At 46.2% G+C, this 21,216-nt stretch overlaps 2 protein-coding genes across 11 annotated transcripts in view; one reads left to right on the forward strand and one right to left on the reverse strand.

Moving 5' to 3' along the window:
• Positions 1 to 13,860, reverse strand: part of FLT3 (fms related receptor tyrosine kinase 3) — a 46,251-nt gene extending 32,391 nt beyond the window's left edge. Inside the window, exon 1 of one of the 3 annotated variants that reach the window (XM_080376396.1) lies at positions 13,040 to 13,860. In XM_080376396.1, the coding sequence (XP_080232522.1) occupies positions 13,040 to 13,094 (55 nt within the window). In that variant the 5' untranslated portion in view covers positions 13,095 to 13,860. The remainder of the gene's footprint in view (positions 1 to 13,039) is intronic. The other 2 variants (XM_080376397.1, XM_080376395.1) reach the window with 2 other exon arrangements.
• A 3,397-nt stretch (positions 13,861 to 17,257) lies between these two features.
• PAN3 (poly(A) specific ribonuclease subunit PAN3) overlaps positions 17,258 to 21,216 on the forward strand; it is an 85,269-nt gene continuing 81,310 nt past the window's right edge. For 2 of the 8 annotated variants that reach the window (XM_080376399.1, XM_080376403.1), the window contains exon 1: positions 20,040 to 21,183. In XM_080376399.1, coding sequence (XP_080232525.1) covers positions 20,766 to 21,183 — 418 coding nt within the window. In that variant the 5' untranslated portion in view covers positions 20,040 to 20,765. Of the gene's footprint in view, positions 21,184 to 21,216 lie in introns of all 8 variants that reach the window. The other 6 variants (XM_080376405.1, XM_080376404.1, XM_080376398.1 and 3 more) reach the window with 6 other exon arrangements.

A 21,216-nucleotide genomic window follows, 5' to 3' on the forward strand; every position in this document is an offset into this window, starting at 1 on the left:
TGCATTTGCAAACTGCATTTTTGTTTGTATTGAACAGTATTGAAGCTGAGTGGAAGCACTATTTGGAAAACCTTTCAAAAGCACAGATACATCACACTTTAGAAGTATGCCACATAAAATTGCAGAAAATGTCTAAAGACAAAAGCACTTACGTGTTATGAAGGCTTCTTTAGAAACCACATTATAAAACACAGGCTCCCTCTTGCAGATCACTTCTGCATCGGTGTGTCTGAAAAAGCCCTGCAGCACTAAACCCTGCAGCCACAGGTGCTTGCCTGTGGTGAGCCAGATGATGACCATGCACCATCCCTTCCATAGGCACGAAGGTGGTGTCCAAGTCAGAAACACTCCGCCAGAACCTCTTGCTCCTGCTCACAGCAACGGCAAAATAAAGTCCTCCAGCTTGCCTTTAAAGACCACACTCAGCACACCCAAGGACTCAAGATCTAGTCTTCCCTTTCCCTTCTCTCCAGGACAGGCTGTATTTGACCTGACAAACTGGACACTCTCCCGAGCCATCCTGGAGTGGGTTTGTGCCCCCCAGCAGCTTGCAAGTGAGGTCCAGGTTAGATACTTCTTCCCTTGAGCTGCCATTCACAGACTTGTGCTCTTTCCCCTCTAGGAAGCAAACAAAGCAGTGGTTGCCACTATTTTGAGGAAAGCAGGCGTGGAAAGTGGAGGTCTAGGAAGAATAAGCCCATGGCTTTCTCCTGCCTTCTCCTTTCTCCATACTGCCCTGGTTGTCATGCCCCAGGAGCCTATACAGCCAGAGTAGGTCACTTGCCAGGTCCCAGTCCTGGCAAAAGTAGCAAATGTCATTTCTCCTTATGCATAAGGAGAAGTGTGGGAAAGCTTCTGGTGCCTCAAAGGCATCATCTCTCTGGAATGCTTCATATGAGCTTTTCTGTAGGGAGTGCAGCTTGAAAAGTCACCTTTCAGCCTTAAAGCAGCCATACAGTAACCATGTTCCCATCACTGCACATAAACAAGATACACAGAAATAAGACTGCAGAACTGGCAGGGTGAAATGTACCCGATTTCCATTAAGTCCCTAAAGCCAGCCCTCAACAGAACAAATAAGCACTGAATCATAAAGTAACATCTCTCTCCTGGTGACCTGGGAAATTTTTGCCCTCAAGTCTTGGTTTTTTGCTTTGCTTTATTTTTTTGCTTCTCCCCCCCACCCCCTTTCAGCTCCTGAGATGGTTGAACATAAAGAAAAGTGCAGAGCTGAAAGGAGGATAAAGGCAAATATATCAGGAAGTGCTTGAAAGATGAATGTAATGAGACTTTCTGCAGGTGATGGAAGGAGCAAAACTGGAAGAAGGAAGAAAGAAGTAAAAGTAGCTGCCATCTCCTCTTTGACATTTGTGCCTTCTGCAGCTGCCTGAGCTCTAAGCTGGCAACACTTTGACAACCTCTTCTTAGCCCTCTAGGCAAACGTGGGTTAAGACTGAGTCATTCGGACACTGAACATACACTTCATTTTGGGTGCCACCTTTCCACAGTATACACAGGCAATGGCCTGCTTTTGCAGACCTCTGAGGCAGATCTTGTCCATCTGCCTGTCATCCCTAAGAAAGGTGCACAGGACTTCTTTGTGGAGACATGTACCTCCCTCTGATAGCTATAAAGATAACGTTGGCACTTCTTGAGACGATGAGTGCCAGAGGGTAACTGAAAGGCAGGTATGCATTAGGTATCTATACCAAGCATGGCGAATTCATCCCCATTGATGCAACCCAGCTTTCCAGCCCTCCCACTAGCCTTTCACCAAGTCCTTCTCTGCTTACCTGTCTCCACTTCTGTTCATTGGCCACTTTACCTTTCACCCTTTTCAAAGCAGAGACCATCTGACTGTCTCACAGCGAGGGGCTTAGGGATAGGAACCCACCTATATCCACTGATCTGCAAGACATAACAGCTGAAAACACTTGAAAATATGACCTCAAAAGTTCAACTCATTGACCTGTTGAGCATCCCCTTGCTTCAGCTTTCTGATCTGCAAATAATTTTAGCTTCTGATTGTACAAGCCCAGCCAATTTATCCCTGGCATTACTCTGCTTTGCTCACATTGCCCTGTTAGGAGGATGCCTGACACCGCAGTAGGAAAGAGAAAGGTTTAATTAAACACCAACAGGGAAAAGATTTGTGGCTAAAAATTAGGCAGAAGCAGTCAGATGTAGCGAACAGACTGTGAGCAAGACATGCAAACAAGGTGTCTGATGAACTGGAACTGCATCTGTAAGGGACGGTATGTGGGAGCATATGCTGGAAGAGGGAGTAGTAAGCACCCTGACACCCTCATGTGTAAGAGAAAACGGGACTCCTTGTCCTGTTAACTGCTAGAGCTTGTCACTTCTGTCCCCTACGTTTATTCCTGTGAAATCCAGAAAGTTTTTTTTAGGATAAGGAAGGATATTTTGAACCTGAGATGATTCCAGCTGCTTTACAGTGAGAAGAAATGAGTGATGTGATAGCCAGGAGTATTTACACGACATGGAATGGCTTAAACTAGTGTAGGTCTTAGAGAAATACATTACATTGAAAAAATAGAAAATGAAAGCATGAATGAGCCTTTCAGAAGAAGCAGAATCAAGGAAAAACATTGGGAAAATGGTAATGCTCTGATTCACTGTCTTGATCTTTCAGCTTCTAGCTGGCCTCTCCAGGGACTGCTATTGTGGTCTGCATGTCAGTCATCCTCCCAAAAGCCCAAAATAAGCACTGGGTAAGTAATATCAAATATGTAGCATGTGTAATCATACTGTGTACTGACAAACTGTGGTGAAGCTGGAATGGAAATAAATTGCTGCCTCTGAACAATGTTTGTTTATGCCTGCTTTCCATCTTCATTATCTTTTTATAGGCTATAAAAAAATAAATGCAGTAGGAGAAATCCTGTTCTCACTGCAGTCAGACAAACCTCTAGCTGCCATAAATGGAGCGAGGATTTCATCATGATGTGTAGGCACATACAGGGGAAATGCCTGTACAAGTCAAGAAGTGGGCTTACATGTTACGGTGCTGAGAAGAAAGGATTGAATCTACTGGGGAGGTATCAAACCAAGAAGCTATCACATGGTTCTCCTAATGAAACTGCTTAGGAAATTTAATTTTCAAATGGGGCATGACTAAAGTAGCCTTTGGAAAACTGGGAAAGCCACTCCAAAATATGCTGAAAGTCCGAGTTCATCAATAGCTGAGGAACTGGAACACTGAGAAGGATGAAGAGAAAACCTTTCTCTTCATACCAAGGGATGCATCTTGTGTTTGTGTTCCGCTCAGGATGACTAGTATTTTACACAGCGGTTAGGCCTTTCCTAGACACGGAACAATCTTCCACTCTGCTTTACAGCTCAGGATACTTACATAAAGCCAACTGTGTTTTGCTTCTTAATTTGTCTTCTGAACTCTTTTCTGGGTGACACTCTCTGGATGGATCAACTTTCCAAAATTTTCTTCCTGATCAGAGAAGGTAGGTGTTCTCTGACCCAAAGCCCAGTGCTTACTTTGGGCTTTTGGGAGGATGACTGACATGCAGACCACAATAGCAGTCCCTGAAGAGGCCAGCTAGAAGCTGAAAGATCAAGGCAGTGAATCAGAGCATTACCATTTTCCCAATGTTTTTCCTTGATTCTGCTTCTTCTGAAAGGCTCATTCATGCTTTCATTTTCTTTTTTTCAATGTAATGTATTTCTCTAAGACCTACACAATATCAGAAAAGGAAGAGCCTTTTCCCCAGGAAAGCTATAATTCTTCCACAGTCATGTGCTGCCAGGAACAAATTTGTAATAGTGGTGACATGGATAAGCCTAATATGTATGCATTAACTCTTAAAAAATCCACACCTTTGCCTGTGGCTGCCTTTTTCTCAAATCACCCTTGAAGTGGTGGATCCTGAAGTGAGAATTTTACTCAATATAAATATGGCAAAAATCAGAAGGAGACAGGATAGGTAGAAAGAACCTTTTACCCATATCTTATTTCTCTCCCATCAAACTTAACTTTCCTCCTTCCCCATCTTTTACCACATCTTCCTGCCTCAGTATCTTCACCCTTTCAGCTTAAATAACTCCTAGATTCCAAAAAAATGCGACCTGTGAGTTCCCTCTCTCATGATGATGGGGCCAGAGATACTGCTTCATGTTGCAGAGTAATAATCACGTTAGAACAAGGTTTACCAAGCAAGGTGGGTGACAAGATGCCTCTGTTGCAGCTCATGCTAACTGTGACCAGTTGTAAGGGGTACGTCTAGGTCAGGACCAGTCATTTATCTGGTCTTACCAGTTAATTACAACCAACATTAATTGATTTAATTATTCACAGTGATGTTCAAGCATGACTGAGATTTGAGGCAGAAAAAAAAAGCCTGTAGAGTGTGGTGGCTCTTCAGGAGGGTTTAGTGGAAGGGCACAAAGAAACTCTAGGCTTGAATCGCTAAGCAGGAAAGTGGTGAGAAGAAGGGAGTAGGGGAGGCCTCGCAATTTCGGAAAGTGCTTAATTAGGCTTTACGTGCCAAGTCAAAAAGTAATGATGAGAAGTGACATTGATATTATGCTGCATGAAGGAATGTTACTGTCACCTGCCAGTCTTGTTTGCCATTGCCTGCAACCTTCAAAAAACCTGGAGGATTTTTCCACCTGGATCTGCACATGTACACACCCCACCCCCCCGCCCTTTTACCCCCTGGGGCCGTCCAGGCAATGCCGTTACATCCTGGTTCTTCCCGGCGCTCTTCCGCCCGAGAGAGGCGTCTCCGAGCACCGGGACCGAGAGCTGCCAACGCCAACGCTACGGCGGGGAGGGCCCCGGGGGAGGGCAGGCAGCGACCGCCAGGGGGCGTCGCCGCCCCGCGCAGCCCAGCACAGCCCGCACAGCCCGCACAGCCCCGCGCATCCCGCACAGCCCCGCACAGCCCGGCACAGCCCCGCACAGCCCCGTGCATTCCGCACAGCTCCGCGCAGCCCTGCACAGCCCCGCACAGCCCCGCGCAGCCCCGCGCATCCCCGCGCATCCCGCGCAGCCCCGCGCATCCCGCGCAGCCCCGCACAGCCCCGCACAGCCCCGCGCATCCCGCACAGCCCTGCGCATCCCCGCGCATCCCTCACAGCCCCGCGCATCTCGCACAGCTCTGCACAGCCCCGCACAGCCCGCGCAGCCCGGCACAGCCTGCACAGCCCCGCACGGCGCCGCGCAGCCCCACGCATCCCGCACAGCCCGGCACAGCCCGCGCAGCCCCCCCAGCTCCCCCGGCTCAGTGCTCCGCCGGGGCTGGCCACACCGCCCTCCCGAAGCGCGGGGGTATTTTCCCAGCTGGTAACAGGCTCGGCCAGTTGTGGCTCCTGTTTCCTTGTGAAGGAGCTGCCCTGCAGGTTTTTATTCTTAGGAAATGAAATGTGAAACAAAAAATTACTTGTTAATTCTTTCATACATTAAGGAAATAATTGATGAAGATATCTGATTTTTTTTCCCCTCTCTTTTCTTCCACAGGGTCTCCAGCAAATATTTCCTGATCTTCTATGTAAAGACAGAAAGCTTAAAAATACTGACCCTTTCTAGGGTAGCCGGTAGCATGCTGTCCTTGCATGGCTCAGACAGGATTCTGACTCAGTACTATAATTTTGAAAATATGACAAAAAAAAAAAAGTATTTTTTGCACAAGAACAACTCATGCATATACATTAAAAACTTCCAACTCAGCGGAATATCTTCCAAGTAGGTGGTGCCCCTATTCATTATAGAGGTCTCAATAGTGTTTCTTCTAATGAAATACTAAACCAGAACTTGTCACAGTGAATAACCATTTCTAATTCAGCCAGTGAAAGTGCCAGAAAAGGGTTCTGCTGATTGATAACTTACTCACTCAATGTCAGCTTCTGTAGTAGAACTACACTGCCTCTGTCTAAGAAATTTGCTTGCCTAGTCCTTCCAAATCTAATCTATGCCTGAATCTACAAGATCTCCTTTTAAAGTACGAAAAAGAAAGAAGTTCGTTCAATCTGCCTCGGGAATGTCATTGCCAAGACCCACCTACTCCAACATAGTTTGCCACATGCAGCAGAGAAGACCGTCTGCAAATTAATTTTCTGTATTTTTGATTTTCTCATCTTCTCCTCAGCTCTCCATTTTCAGGTCCCAGATGAAAACAGCTGCAAGAAATTTACTGTTCCACATTTTCTTTTTATAAACCTAATGACTTGGCCACCGTTTCCAAGAATTTGTCCTCTCTCTTGTTATGTCCTAACATAGTTTTGGTGCAGATTTCAGCAAACTTCACCTTTTGGACAAAATTACACCATTCAGTGCTAATATCTTTCTTCCTGGAGGAGGACAGTCAGCAGCCCTGCCTACAGTTCATTGCAGCCAGCTTAGAAATTACGCAGAGATTTTAACAAAGAATAGTTGAGATGACTGAAGATTTAAAATAAGTTATCACACTGAGGATGTCTTTTGCACTCCCTTGCCAGAGAACCACACAAAACCTCCTCCAACAAAACAGGTAACTGGGAGTCAGCAGAGCTACTCCTGGTTTCTTACTGATTACTTACAGGTAAGTTTGCTTCAGTGTCTTGTGTAGTAAAAATAAGCTAATGATGACATGAAGTGCAGGCGTATTTTTCACACGATACTACTACGTATCCAACTTCACTGACTACTTTTGCCATTTATTCTGTTGCAGCCTGATATCCAAATCATGCTCTGTGATTCATGTTGTGATTTCAGCATTCACTTAAGCCAGGATGAGTAACAATCCAGTTTGACTTATTTATATATTTCTACCATGTTTCAGACCAGCCCTCTTGCATACATGAGACTTGCTGTTCCTCCGGGAATGAGCTGCTGTTAGTGAGGGATTATGTACAGTTACGAGCAGCCCAACCCCTTTAGCTGTTGCAGGCTTCTTTGCTGAACACGAACTGGCCCTAGCACCACGTTGCTCCTTAATTTGTAGATTTGCTTTGAAATCACCTTTCTGAGCTTTCAGTCTATGTCAGTAACTCAGGTTTTATCTGAAAAAAAAATTTTTAGCATGACTTAGCTGCTGAAGACTGAAGCAAGCAAGACATTTAGCTCTGTTATCTCTCTGTCCTGCCTCTTCTGTTTTTTGTTTACCTGGGCTTGGGTGAGAAAGGACTGCAGGGGTGTATTCAAACCCTTATTTGCCTTTCATTTCACTAAGGTAACTTTCCATCTACCTTCCCTGTGAGTCCGAGATAAAGGCGCTGCTCAAAGAGCTGAACTGTTATTTTGTTTGTTATTACTCACTTTGTCTGCTTTGCATGGGACTAGCTGAACGAATGACAGCCCTTCCACAGCCCCCCCAGGTTGTGATCCCATGGTGACTTCTCTGCTGAGGCTGGTGCTCACTGGGAGCTCATGGAAATCCCTGTTGCTCTACCCACAGTTTGGGCCAAATCAGCCACTTGTGGTCCGGTTTATAAAGAATAACTGGGACTGCTGAGGACACCCCTTTTTGGGAAGTGGCTGAAAAGTGGCTGAAAAAGCAGTGAACCTCAGCTACCATGGCAACCTCCCTTTCTGAGGAACAGCCTACACTGTGGCTGGTTCTTCTTCTGCTTCTTGCCCACATCTTCCGTCCTCTCAAGGGAGCTGCTTCTTGGCTCCCTCATCACCCAAACCTTTCCACCCCACTAAGTATGGTGAACTATCCTGGGCCACATTAGGAGGTGTTTTGCCAGCAGGTAGAGGTCCTTCCCCTCTACTCAGCACTGGTGAGGACACATCTGCTGCTCTGTGTCCTGTTGAGGGCTCCTCAGTATGAAAGAGACATGGACATACTGGAGAAAGTCCAGCAAAGGGCCACAAAGATGATGAAGGGACTGGAGCATCTCTCCTATGAGGAAAGGCTGAGGGAGCTGGGACTCTTCAGTCAGCAGAAGAGAAGACTCAGGGAGATCTTATCAATGTGTACAAATTCCTGAAGGGAGGTTGCAAAGAGGATGGAGCCAGGCTTTTTTCAGTGGCGCCCGATGACAGGACCAGAGGCAATGAGTACAAACTTTTTCACCATGTGGGTGACTGAGCACTGGCACAGATTGCCCAGAGAGGTGGTGGTCTCCACCCTTAGAGATATTTAAAAGCTACTTGGACAGGGTCCTGGGTAGCTGGGTCTCGGTGGCTCTGCTCGAGCAGGGAGGTTGGACCAGATGACCTCTAGAAGTCCCTTCCCACCTCAAGCTTTCTGTGATTCTGTGAGCAAAGGAACAATTCCATGGGCAAAAAAGTGCTGGTGCAATGCACTGCAGAGGCCCCCTATGAACCAGAAAGTGGCATAGGGTTGTCCTTATTCTTGGCTGTTCTCTAGAGGATATTTGCCTGTGGGAATGGCAGGTTTTTGCCATTAAAAAGCTGGATAGACAACCCTGAAGCAAAGCAAACAGTTATGTCTCATCTAATGATGTAAGTTTGGTTTAACTGTTTGTTTTTTTTTAAACTGCTGTGTTTAAGTACTCCAGTCTTATTACCTGACACACTTTAGCACTTCTACTGACATCAGTAGAATTAGTAACTTCTTGCAAGCAACAGTTACTTTATTTAAGTACCTAAAGGTAAAGGTATGAGATTCCTGGCATCTCATCAACAAGGAGAAAAGGATCTGCCCAAAAGAGAAACGAAAATAGAAGATGGCAGATAATGAAATTATACTATTTGTCACCCTAGTATTGTAAAACTTCCCTTTTAAATGAAAACAACAGTTTCCACAATTGACTGTAGTATATTGTCCTTCCTTTTCTGGAAAAGGGGGTGAGGAGGGAACACAGAAGGCCTGCATTGTGTGTGTGGGAAGGATGGACAGAGAGGCAGAGTGGGAGAGAATGGTTTTGCTACAAAATATGAAAAGATTAAAATGAATACAAGGTATTTGGTAAACATAATAGTTGGTATTTGGTACCACATTTGGAAAAAATAAACAAAAAATAAATTCCAGGTTTTGTTATTTGTATCATTATGAGGTTAGGGTTAAAAACCAGCTGTAATTCCCAAGCACTTGTACAAACATAAAATCCAACATACTCCTTAAAGAGCACTTTGTAACAACAAAACACTTTTCAAACCAGCCCCTGTACCTCACCCTTTAGAAATCTTATCTACACAATTAAACCTAGACTACAAAGAAAGGAGTGAATAATGTCTTACTTTTACAACAATAACAGAGCTAAATATCCAGGCAATAAGCTACCTTTTCTGTCTGTTTACCCTGTTCATTTTTTTCAGAAGTTTTTTAAGTAAACATCTTCGAAAAATTAGAGATCCTTCCTTTGGATGGGAAAGAGGCACACAATGTTTATCCAGCTATTTGCTTTGTTATCATCTTATTTTTCATGAAATACAGAGGAGGAAAGAAGAGTCTATCCTTCAAACACACCAGCAATTTTTAGAGTATTACCTGTGTTTGAAGGGTTACAGATTCCTTAAGGAAGCATTTTGCATCACGTTTCAGTTTAGAGTCCTATAGCATCTTCTTAAACGTATTTCTATTAACAGCAGTAGGGTTAAGCTGTATGGGAGATAAGGTCTTTCTGCCTATTAGAGAAATGCTGCTGTTTGTTGGCTCTGGACTGATTTTTTTTGGTCCCTATTTTCCTTTTCAAAGTGTGTGATCACTTGGATTAAATAGTCCTTGTCCTTTTCTAGTGTTGCTATAAAAAAATAGGAATTGCTTTCCATCTTCGTTGGTCATCCACTCCTGCTCATCCACACATTTGCTCTGTAAATGTTTCACTCTCCGATTTAATTTCCACTGCTGTTTGCTGGACCTTTTTATCCCTGCCTTTCACAGCCAACATCTCCATGAAGATTTTCAGAAAACCTAACTCAATCACCCAAACCAGTTTCTTGGTTAACAGAGTATAACTTTGTGCTATGAAGTTGCAGGTCTTTTGAAAGCTACATTTTCAGAAACCTGTGAACAAGAGATGCTCTGTGCTATATTATTTTGGGGTCGTTATGGGAAGGGCTCTCAAAGGAGATGCTGCAGAAAGACAGGATGCCCACAGCTCTGCTCCGCTGGCAAACCTGACTCTGCTGAGCCGCAGCAGCACACCCACTCACCGCTGGGCAGAAGTGTGGGGTAGCCCTGGCAGCTGGGCTGCACTCTGGGCATTTCCCAGCTTCTCAGTAGCTTGAAATATAGGTACCCTGAGGAATTTTCTGGAGAAAAGAGGGGGAAAGGAAATAGGGACAAACCTCAAAAGAAAAAAAAAAAACCACCCATAGTTTTAAGTTGCATTTACTTCCATTAGAAAATAACTCCTTTGTTGCACAAGGCTTTCACCTTCAGGAATCTTCACCCCAGAAGTGATACCTTGTCTTCCAATCCATGCAATACATGGTGATGGATGACCATGACAACATGTTTTGCTGGGCACAACCATTTCCCTGAGTAAGCAGACCATGTACTGGTCTTATCCAGCACTCACAGTTGGCTTGCACCCAGATTTTTGCATGTTTTGTGAAAGAGACTGTAGTCAGGATCAAACTTGATTCCCCCTGGGGTGCTCATTGATTTCACCTTCCTACTAGCGGCAGGGCTCAGCGCCTGAACTTGCTCTGGAATGTTTGTCAGAGAGAAGTCAGTGTATTGCTGGGAGGTGCACAGATCCTGCAGGCAGCTGGGTCCCAAGCATTTCTGGGGTTCTCCTTAAAAAGCAGAAGTGTGCTGGCTCATCTCATATTTACTTGGGTCTCTGCTGTAGGAATGTAATGGACACTTGTATATTCTGGGGGTGGGGTTCACCAGTATTGTACCATAGTTTTTGTGCAATCAGACACACCATAATCTAATCCAGAGCTTGTTAGGGCCTGAGTTAGAAGTCCTTGCTCATATAAAATTTCCTCTCATTTGCCAGCCACAGGGAGATCTCAGTCAGCATCTCACAGCTTCATTTCTCTCATGTGCCCTGAAACTGTGGGTTTCATGAACAGCTCTCAGTAACAGCGGATGCAACAAAACCAAAGGGAGCAAGAGTGGCTGTCAATGGAAGACTTCCCCTAACGAGAAAGGTCACCGAAAGTCTCTGTTCATCACAAAATTCTCCAATCTGTAAAACAGGAAACTACTACTGCCTTAGCTCCCAGGCCCCATTCACCCTCCCACTTCTTCCATTAACACAAGGCTAATTGCATGTGAGATAATATTCTCTTTAACACAAGCTCTTGCTTGGGATGACAAGAAAAAGATAAGAAGATGAAGAACTGGAATAGTGCTTTTAATGTATATAGCTGTATTTACATATATCTATTGTATTGCATGTATTGTTTTCTTAAGTTTTTGGGATTACATTTCTTGCTGCTGGGAAGCATTTATTTCCAGCAAGTAATATGGGCAAGATGCTTTTTCTTTCCTGCAACTTTTGCAGTTCTGAGCCTATAATTTAAAAACAGACCTGGTGCCTTAAGTCTACAGATACTGTGGAGATTCTCCTCTAGGGGTTATTGTAGTTTAGCTTTTCTTTGCTGGTTAAGAGCTGCAGTTTCTGATGATTCTGGTTCATCATATGGATACAGTCTGTTATCTGCACAATTTATTACTAGGCTTTATCTCTAGACAACAGATAGATTCTTAAAGGAAACACACATTTTAAAAAAATCACTTACAATTATTTAAATGCTTAGTATTTTTTACATCAAAATTGCTTTTAAAGAGTGACCTGCTAGAAAGAGATGTATGGAACTAGGAGTTCTCAGGATTTCTGCTGTCAGCTATGCCTCTCACCCTTCAAATCCTAGCCAGTCTGTAAGCCCAAAAGTATTTGGTTTTTTCCCCCCTATAACAGCTATCCTTACAAGAAGCAACACTGCTTCCCTATATACCTCACCTTGACTACATAATATCTCAACCAAAAGAACACCAGTCCTCCTGGAGGATAATTGCATCTTGGGGCTCTCACACCTTTTGCTTGCTCTCTGCAGAACTGTCTCTTAGCCACACTGAAGTCCATGCCTTGCAGGGACCTTCGGGTACCATCACTTCCTAGATGCTAGTAATTTTTATTTACTTTGTTATGCAGCCTGCAAGACTAGCAAAACTCAGTCAAGAAGAAAACACAGAAATCCCTCTTCGGCAGGGTTTGCTTAGTAGTAATATCAGCAGTCATGCAAAGTAGGAGATCATAAAATACTCATTTTCATTTTTCCTCCACCTTCTCTTCAAATAGCTCACGTAGACTTTCAACCATGAATGAATAATATCTAACAATTGTGCTTTGAAGTAAATATTATTATCCCTGTATATGGAGCTGAAAATAGACCTCAGGTTGTTAAGTAACTTTCCCAGGCATGCATCAGAACCACGTCAATCAGGGAAAAAAAGAGCTTTTTTTTTTTTTCCCAGTTCTGGATTTTGAATCAGCAAGATCATGTTTGGTAGGAGCTAGACATTTATTTTAGAGTTAGAAAAAAATAGTTTCAGGCACTTGAGATGGAAGCAAATGCGATTTCCTTTTCTCTTGACAGTTAAATGTTGGGAGGATTTTCAGTAGAGGAAATCAGGCTTTAAAACCTCAAAATCTGCACTCTACCAAAACAAAGGCACTTTCTAGATACTGGTATCATGCTGCCTTCTACTTAGATCGTTGAACAACAACAACAAAACCTGGTAAGAAACAGATACCTTGTTATATTTTGCTCTACCAAGGTATCTGATTCACACACTATTTACATCGGAAACCACAGATGTATCATTTAAATTGATCAGGTCAAGCATTAGCACCAGGAAACACATTTGGATCAGGAAAAAGAAAACAAAAAATCAGTATACTTGAATACTTTTTTTGCCCTGAGCATGAAATGTGTCAGGTGCCACCACAGCAAAAGTAAGGCTGGGCTGGGAGAGAACGGGTGATGGGAGAGGCAAAAGCATCCCCAGAGGAGAGAAGGAAGGTGCGACAGAATGTGGAAGACAATGAATGGATAAGAAGTCAAAGGAAAAGAAAGGAAAGATGTGAAGGGATGCAGTGAGAGACTGGGAAATGGAAAGCAACGGGCCCGAGGAGCAGCGTGAGCAGAGCTTACCTGCTAGCCCAAAGGAGGTTGCAGCGGGGCGGCTGCGGGGCCAGCCCGCTGCCATGGCTGGTGATGCCCTGCAGTCCCCTCGCCCCTGTGAGTGAAACTGAGCCGTGCAGGTGGTTGCCTTCAAGGGTGCACGTCACTGCCCACAGTGAAACCACTTCTTCAAAAGTGAGGGCCTGAGCCCCAAGCCTGAAGGAAACGGCTGCGGGACAGGAGAAGAAGGGGCCTCTCTGGGGGTCGGGGAGCGTCTTCCTTCTGTCGGAGGATGCCTCCACCAAGCCGAGCAGCTGCCTCCGCTCCAGCTGCTCAGTCCTCGCCCGGTTCTTTAGCCCTTCCCTCACATTTCTACAAAAACATATTTTCTTGTGTAAATTCGGTGCTTGGGTAAATTCAGTGCAGCTGACTTTTTGCTGTCTCACCTCAATTCTGATTTTCGAAGCAGTTATGGTTTCTGCTTTCATGCACTGGCAGTCTGTGTAATTTCTCTGGGTATCAACGAGGGGAAGAGCAAGCGACACTGACAAGCTTAAAGAGCTCAAAAAAAAAAAAAATCCAAATGAAGTTACCCTGCCGCATCTGTTCTCGCGGGCCAAAGGAGGTTTCCCATGCTGGGTGAGTGCTCGGTCTGCTGGTGACATAGGACCTGCTGTGGTCACCTCTGAGAGCCCAGGGGGCTGCCACCCAGACGGGGAGCGGGCTGGCAGCGTGGGGCTGTTTACACTGGGGAGAACAGGGAACTAGCACTGTCTGCATGAAGGTTCAAACCAAGCTACAGCTGCTTGAAGCTGTTTCGCAGATGACTTGGCGAGGGGATAAAAATAAAGGCCTCCAGGCTCACCCTCAGGTGTAAGCCCCTAGGGACACAGTCCCTCTTCCCTCAGCCTGTCCCTGCTCACCACCTTCCTCCAAAGGAGCACTCCAGGACCTGCCTCCTCATTGCCTCCCAGTCACTGCTGTGTGAAGGGTAGAACTAGCTCAGCTGTGGCTGGCGTTGCTCACCTCAGCGAGGCTCCCTGGTTTGTACCAGAACAGGACAGGACATTGCGGAGGGGCAGGCAGATCTCCCTGGCTTCCACAGCCATGTGTTGCAGGCCCCAGGCAGAGAGTGTATCCAATTCTAAGGGATAAGCCGGAGCATCTCCCTCAGAATCCCCCAGGATATGCTGGGGGATTTTCATTATTCATTCAGCTGTTATGTTTTATATATGAAGTTATATTTTATTATATTATTCATTCAGTTGTTATATTTTTACTTGCTAGAGACTAAGCACCTATTCTGCAATTTTACAGAACCTGGACAAAAAGAATCCCTAAGTAAATAAATTTCATGTCAGTGAGGTGTTCTCAGAAACCTGCCAGAGATATCTAGATGTTTTAATTTTGTATTGATACCTGGTGAATAGCTTTGTTTGCATTAGGGAAGATTAAATAAAAATACAGATGGACCAGAAGCAGACAGACATATCATAGGTAAAAGAAGCCACAGAAGATGTCCCAGAGGTAATTGCAGGAGCAGGGGGAAATAGCATTGAGGCCAGCATCGTTAGCGAAGATGAGCACTTGATGTCTCTGAAGACTGCCTTAGAAATAGAGGCTGAAGCAATAGCACTGCAGTCTGGTGCTGAAGACAAGTTTGTATGTGATGCAGTACAAAGGAAGGGGCTGAAATGGTATGAAAATTAGGGAGGTACACATCTGCAAGGATGCAAAGACTGGGAAAGGAAGTAGAGAATTCCACAGATCTTAGAGAAATCATTGCAAACAGGGAAATGCCATGCTAGCAACAAGCTTTCCTGACTGGTGGGTTGCTTTTTTTCCCACAGCCCTCACTGATACACAGTACCAGCATGGCTGAGGTTGGAAGACACCCTTGGAGATCACCATGCTCAAAACACGATCAGGTAGCACAGTTTGCCTCAGAGCACATCCAGTAGGGTTTTAAATATCTCCAGGGATGGAGAGTCCACAACTTCTCCAGGCAATCTGCTCAGCACTCAACCACGCTCACAGTAAAAGAAGTGTTCACTTATGTTCACAGGGAACCTCCTGTGTTTCAGTTTGTGCCCATTGCCTCTGGTCCTGACACTGGGTACCACAGAAAGAAGTCTGGCTCCCCCATCAGATTTTTATACACATTGATAAGTTCTACCCAGGGCTTCTCTTCTCCAGGCTAAACAGTCCCAGCCCTTTCACCCCCTTCTTGTATGTCAAATACTCCAATCCCTTATTGTCTTCATGGCTCTTCACTGGACTCACTTCAGGAAGTCCATGTCTGTCTTGCACTTTCCTGTGTCCCTTTCCATACCACACCTATGTGCAGGTTTTGTCCTCAGAAACCAGGGGGTAGACAGTTTCTGCTTCTGTTCTGAAACTACCAGACATCTACCCTAGCCACTTACTGCTCGTGGGTGGCCAAGTGGCATGGCAATCACCTGTCGTGAATACTTACATATATACTAAACTAGTGGATGCCTGTCTTTTGAGTCCTTTGTTTTAAAATTTGTGAGCAAAGTGCTTTGTTTTCGCTTGCATCTGATGCATTCAGCACTGGAAGCTGCTAGGATTCCATTGAAGATTTTTGCCTTTTGGCGGTTCAGACAAGGAAAAACTAGCATGAACCTCCTTAAACATGAGAACCCATTGCTGGTGATTCAGCTGATCTGGTATCAGAAGTCTTAATGTACATGCCATGTTTTCAGCTTAAAAGCTTCTGTGAATGACACCATCAGCTAGGACAGTTCACATCTACTGGATGAAGCCAAAATAATTTTATAAAATCTGGCATATTAATTTATTCCTAAAGATGCTGGACTGGGGGTGGTGGGGGTTCAATAAATGTGTCATAAACATGTATATGACAGCAAAGCATTTTTCTGAGCAAGTAACGTTTTTTGCTGCTATGGGAGAGTGGTTTCTGTTGCCAAGTATTTTATTCAAGTTATGTCACATCATGGTTGGCTGTCACTGCAACAGTCAGATAAAGCCAGCTCCAGTGGGAGTAGCCACATGCTAAGAAATTCTCTAGCTAAACCATATGACTGGATTACCGGCACAGTGAAACTAGACTTACATTTTAGTCCTTGTACTAATATGAACTCTAGCTTAGGGCTGGACCTACCTCCCATACATTATTAACACAGATGTTAGCATACATTATTAATGTAGGTGTTAACAGGAGCACTTCAGGGTCAACTCCTGACTTGCTGCTTGATTTGAATTCAAAACTTCACCGAGTTGTAATGAATTTCTTTTTTCGCATGTGAATGGGAGTCTGGTTAGGAGCAACATTTGGTTTCTTCCTGATACTGCTAGTAAAGACAACCACCCAGTTAGGGACCCATGGGTATTGCCACAGCAGGTTGGTCCATTCAGTCCTGACCGAGTAGCAGTTCTGATTGCCATAATTAGTAAGTCTCAAACACTTCAAAGGAAGATTAAAAAAACCCTAATGTTGTGGAATAATCTCCTGAAGAGTGGTAATTTCCCTTAGACTTCAGACAGCAGTTTGTGTGTATCCTGAACTATCAGGCTTTATTATTCTTCCTTCAAAAAATAAATGAACAAATGCTAAATTCTTGTGTAATGCTACTGTGAACTCTGTTCATGCTTGTATTTTTGTAAATCTTGCGAACTTCTTTTTCTTAATGATACACTATAATGATAGACTTTAAAGGTTGAATTCAGACTATGAGAAAACTCTTTTAGAAGTATTTCCCTTCATCTGCTTCAATAATATTAAGAAAGGCCAGTTTTGTAAGTAGAGATAATATCTTTTAATAGACCAACTAGTACCGTTGAAAAAAACAGTGTTCAGGCATTACTTTTTCCAACTACTTGGTTTGTTTAACAAGATTCCTACCTACAAAACTTGTCTTGCCTATACCTTAAAAAAAATAAATCACAGCTACAATAACTCTATCCCTCAAGAAGTATTGTTATTCATTTGCATTATCTGATGACAGCCTGCATTTCAGGATCTGTTTTCACATGATTTACTAAACATGTTAATTTTGGGTCAACACAAAGAGAAACTGTCACTCTTGATAGCAGACATGGCTTTCTCAACACTGATTTGAATGTTAGGGGAGAGCTATTTGGCACTTGCGACCTGATGTGGCTAGAGAAAAGAGCTCTTGGCAGGGCTTTCCTTCCCAAGGATTTCCTTTTTTCTCCACCCCCCTCCACCCCCCCACCCCTTATTTTTCATCTCTGAATGTTTGGTTCTGCCCTTCTGTCAAAGCTCATAAAAACTGTCACTTGGCTATGGCTGCATGCATGCATGTGGGGTATCTCCCCATTTCTGTGTTGAAAAACCTACCACAGTTATGACTTAACTACAAAGTGGGACAAGACCCAGGGGTATCTATCTGTTTCTCCTCCGTCTTGTTCCCTGGATCTCATGCAAAGTAAATCTGGGTATGTGCCCAGGACAGGAACAGCACCGCTCTCCATATAGGTGCCAGCTTCAATTAACAGGGGACCTAGTTTTGTGAAACAAACAACAACATCATCAATCACTGCTCTGCAGGAATGCCCAATAAACCTCCATGCACTGCATGAGGCAGCAGAGGAAGTTCAAGCAGATAGTGAATGGCAGGCAGGATTCTTCAGTGCTCTGGTTGACAAGCAGGAACAAGCAATAAAAATAAAATTCTGGAGGGGACCACATGGTAATGATTAATGAGAAGGTGTCAGGCTCCCATATGGACATTCAATAGCTGCAGGTCAGTCTTCAGGCCAAGTCATTATGTATAGTTAAAAGAAAGGAAGACGCAGGAGAGGTGAGAACTTGCCAGAGCCATAAAAAGAGGCTCGTACCATCTTGAGCCTTTTCCCATTGTTGGCTCTGCTCTGCTGGCCAAGAGAACGTAGAAAAGACGAGGGATGTTTCCAAGCCGGTTTGATGCTCGGTGGCTCAGGTACAGCACTTAAACCAACTTTGGTGTAGGAGAACACAAACACCTTTTGTACCATACCGCACGTCTCCTTGCTATCTGGGCACTCTGGCTGGCAGGATCACATGCTACTGCCCAGTCCACTATCTCATTCTTTCCACATCCACTGGGAATGTTTGCAACCCAAGCTACAGCATGCAGACAGAAAAAATGCGGGTCGTGTATACACAAGCCCATATGTGTCCTTGTTCCTAACCTCACTGTGTATATGTAATATTAGACATATGCATGGATCAGCAAAAGAGCTGTGGGAAAAGCAGATTCACAAGGTTGAAAACACAGGTTAGAATACACTTCAGTGATGGGAGTGGCTATGCAATTGAAGTCTTTGCTTGGAAGAATTCATGTTCAACCAGTTTACCCAGAAAAAGTATTACCCTATGTGTATCATGAAATCTCTTGTAAGATAACTTGATACTATTAAATCCACAGTACTAAAGCTCTGGATAAAAGATCCACAGAGCTTGGAAAAGCTCTGGGTGAAAGCTGAGATTTTTCCTCCCCCTTTACTAACACCTTTCTGCGGCCCCTTCCAACCTCCTCACATGCACATATAACTTGTCCACTCAGCCTGACCTTTTTGGAGGGAAGGGATGTTTTTCCAGGGGACATCATACCTGTAATAAAGGGTAATAGATTGCTGATAACCCGACTTCAGCAGAAGGTGACAGTGGGTTCCTCTCTCTCCCCACACCTGGCATTACCTCAACACAACATCTTCTTTCATTCCCCTCTATGAACCTATACAATCCAAAGGCCCCATCTGTCTGAGATCTCTGCCCTGTGCTGGCATCTTTCCAGGACACTGATGAGTAGGATAAAGCAAGAGAAAACAACGTACTCCCAGGCTCCCCCTTTTCCCACTACAGCAGCTGTGGGCACCTGCATGTAGCCGCAACAGCTCACAGTGCTAGGAAGCCCTTGGTTTCACTCCTTAGAGGCATAACACTAATGCCAGGGGGCTCTAGGTAGCACTGTGGGCACCTCAGCTAAAGCAGCTGGGGCCACCCCTGATCCGTGTACTGAGGCAAACCGATTTTGGTTGTCTGAGAAGGTGCAAGCTGGGACTGAAACATTTCCCATGGTTGAGGTGTTTACAAGGAGCCTCCTCCGTGTGGAATCTCCTGTGGTTTGTCTGAGCTCCTACTCAGAAACTGAGAGGGTCTTTCTGCCTTTTTGCCTACTTTCCCAAGCCTGCAGGAACACAGAATCTGTGAGCTCTTTGCCATACAGTTGAAAGGAAGCAAAAGGCTGAAAATTGTTGGGGAAATGACAAATAGATGATACCAGAATATAATTTTCAGATATTTTCAGGATACCAGGCTAGAACTAGGTCCCGACTTTTGTAGCTTTGCCCTTCTCTAGTTTTCTGTCCAACTTTTTTTTTGCAGAGCAACCACCTTTTTTTCCTCTGCTGGTTCATAAGCTTGGAGAAGCTGCACTTCTGACTACAAAAATGGTGATCTTGAGACTTCAGCTTAAGATATGCTTACTTCTTAAAGTCTTTAAAGACTTTATCGGAGGAAGACAGACTTTTAGTTTGTTCCAATCTGACATTTAAAAGCTCACTCGTTATTTTTCAAATTCCTTCTTGCACAAACTGTCAAAGCATCTTGGAGGCAGGCCCTGATTTTCTTTTCATTTTTAATAAGACATAAGACTATGACAGACAAAAAGTATTCTTAATTCTACAGTAAATGTTTTTCCTACCAAAATAATGTCAAGTGCACTTTAACATATGATGGTTTTGCCACCATCTACTCGTTATTTCAGTGATTGCATCACAAGCTATGCCAACAATTTGATCGAGGAAAAAATTTTTAAAAACCCACATTGAGTAGCTTTGTAAATGGCACTGAAAACCCACGTAACAAAATCCTCCCCGCTTAGGGCAAAGCACTTCAAATATCCCCCTTAAAAACAGCCAGCCCACCAATTCGCTCCTGGAGAGGGAGAACCCCTCAGGCTGCATTCCCAGCAGGCAGGGGAAAGCGACCGGTCTGCCGCCTGTTTCAGCAGGAAAGTACCGGGCTTTCGGGGGGGAGGAATAACGGTTACGATTCGGCTTGGACCGCCGGTACTCTGCCCTCCGCCCCGCCATGGGGAAAAGGCAGGAGAACCGGCCTGACAGACGCCACGGGAGCCGAGCGGCCCCGGGCACGAGCTCTGCCTTGCGGCGGTCACCCGCGCCCGCCGTTTGTCCCGTCGAAACGGGCATTAAGGCCGGCCGAGCGCGGTGGCCCGAGGGCCGCCTGGCGCCGCGCGGGACGGTTAACGCCCGCCCCAACCCGGCCGAGGCGGCTGGACAGCCGGCCCGCTCCCCGCCGGCCCCCCGCCTCCCTCGCCCCGCCAGACACCGCTCTCGGCCGCCGGAGGCTTCGCGCCTCACGCCCGCCGCTCTTCCGACAGCTCCCGCCAGCCGCGGCCGGCGTCCCCTCCTCAGCCCGAGCCCGGGCCCCGGCCCCGGCCCCGGCCCCGGCCCAGCGGCGCTACCCAGCATACCCCGCGCCGACGCAGGCGCGCCCGTGCGGCCGCTCAGGAAGAGGAAAATGGCATAAACAACCCCGAGCGCCGGGACCACTGAGGAGGCGCCGCCGCCCCCGCCGCGGGCCGCGCGGCCCCTTTAAGAGGCGCGGAGTCGCCCCCTCCTCCCCCTTCCGGAGTCGGAGCCCGGGGTGACGGCGGTTCCCGCGCCCCTTCCCCCTCCCCGCCCCCTCCCTCCCGCCCTCCTTCCCCATGGTGCCGACCCCGGCGGCGGCGGCGGGGCGGTTGCCATGAACAGCAGCGGCCTGCCCTGCTCGTCGCCGTCGCCGGTGGTGGGGCCGCCGCCGCCGGCGGCGGGGGTCGGCGTGGCGGGGCCGGCGGCCGGCGGGGCGGGGGCCGGCTGTGGCGGCGGCGCCGTGAAGCTGAAGTTCTGCCGTTACTACGCCAAGGACAAGACCTGCTTCTACGGCGAGGAGTGCCAGTTCCTGCATGAGGAGCCGGGCGCCGCCCCCGCCGGCCCGGGGCCCGCTGCCCCCCTCGGCGGGCTCCCGCTCGGCATCCCCCCGGCCGCTGCCGCCGCCGGCGGGCCTGGCTACCCGCCGCACGGGGCTAGCCCGGGCCCGTCGTCGGCGGCGGTGGGGCCTAAGAAAGCCGAGCTGGGGGCGGGAGGCGGCGGCGGCGGGGGGCTGGATGGCCCGCGGCTGGCGAGTGAGTGCGGCGGGGCGGCCCGGGGGTGGGGTG

The sequence above is a fragment of the Falco punctatus genome, assembly GCF_963210335.1.
Source record: "Falco punctatus genome assembly, chromosome: 2".
NCBI classification, from domain to species: Eukaryota; Metazoa; Chordata; class Aves; order Falconiformes; family Falconidae; genus Falco; species Falco punctatus.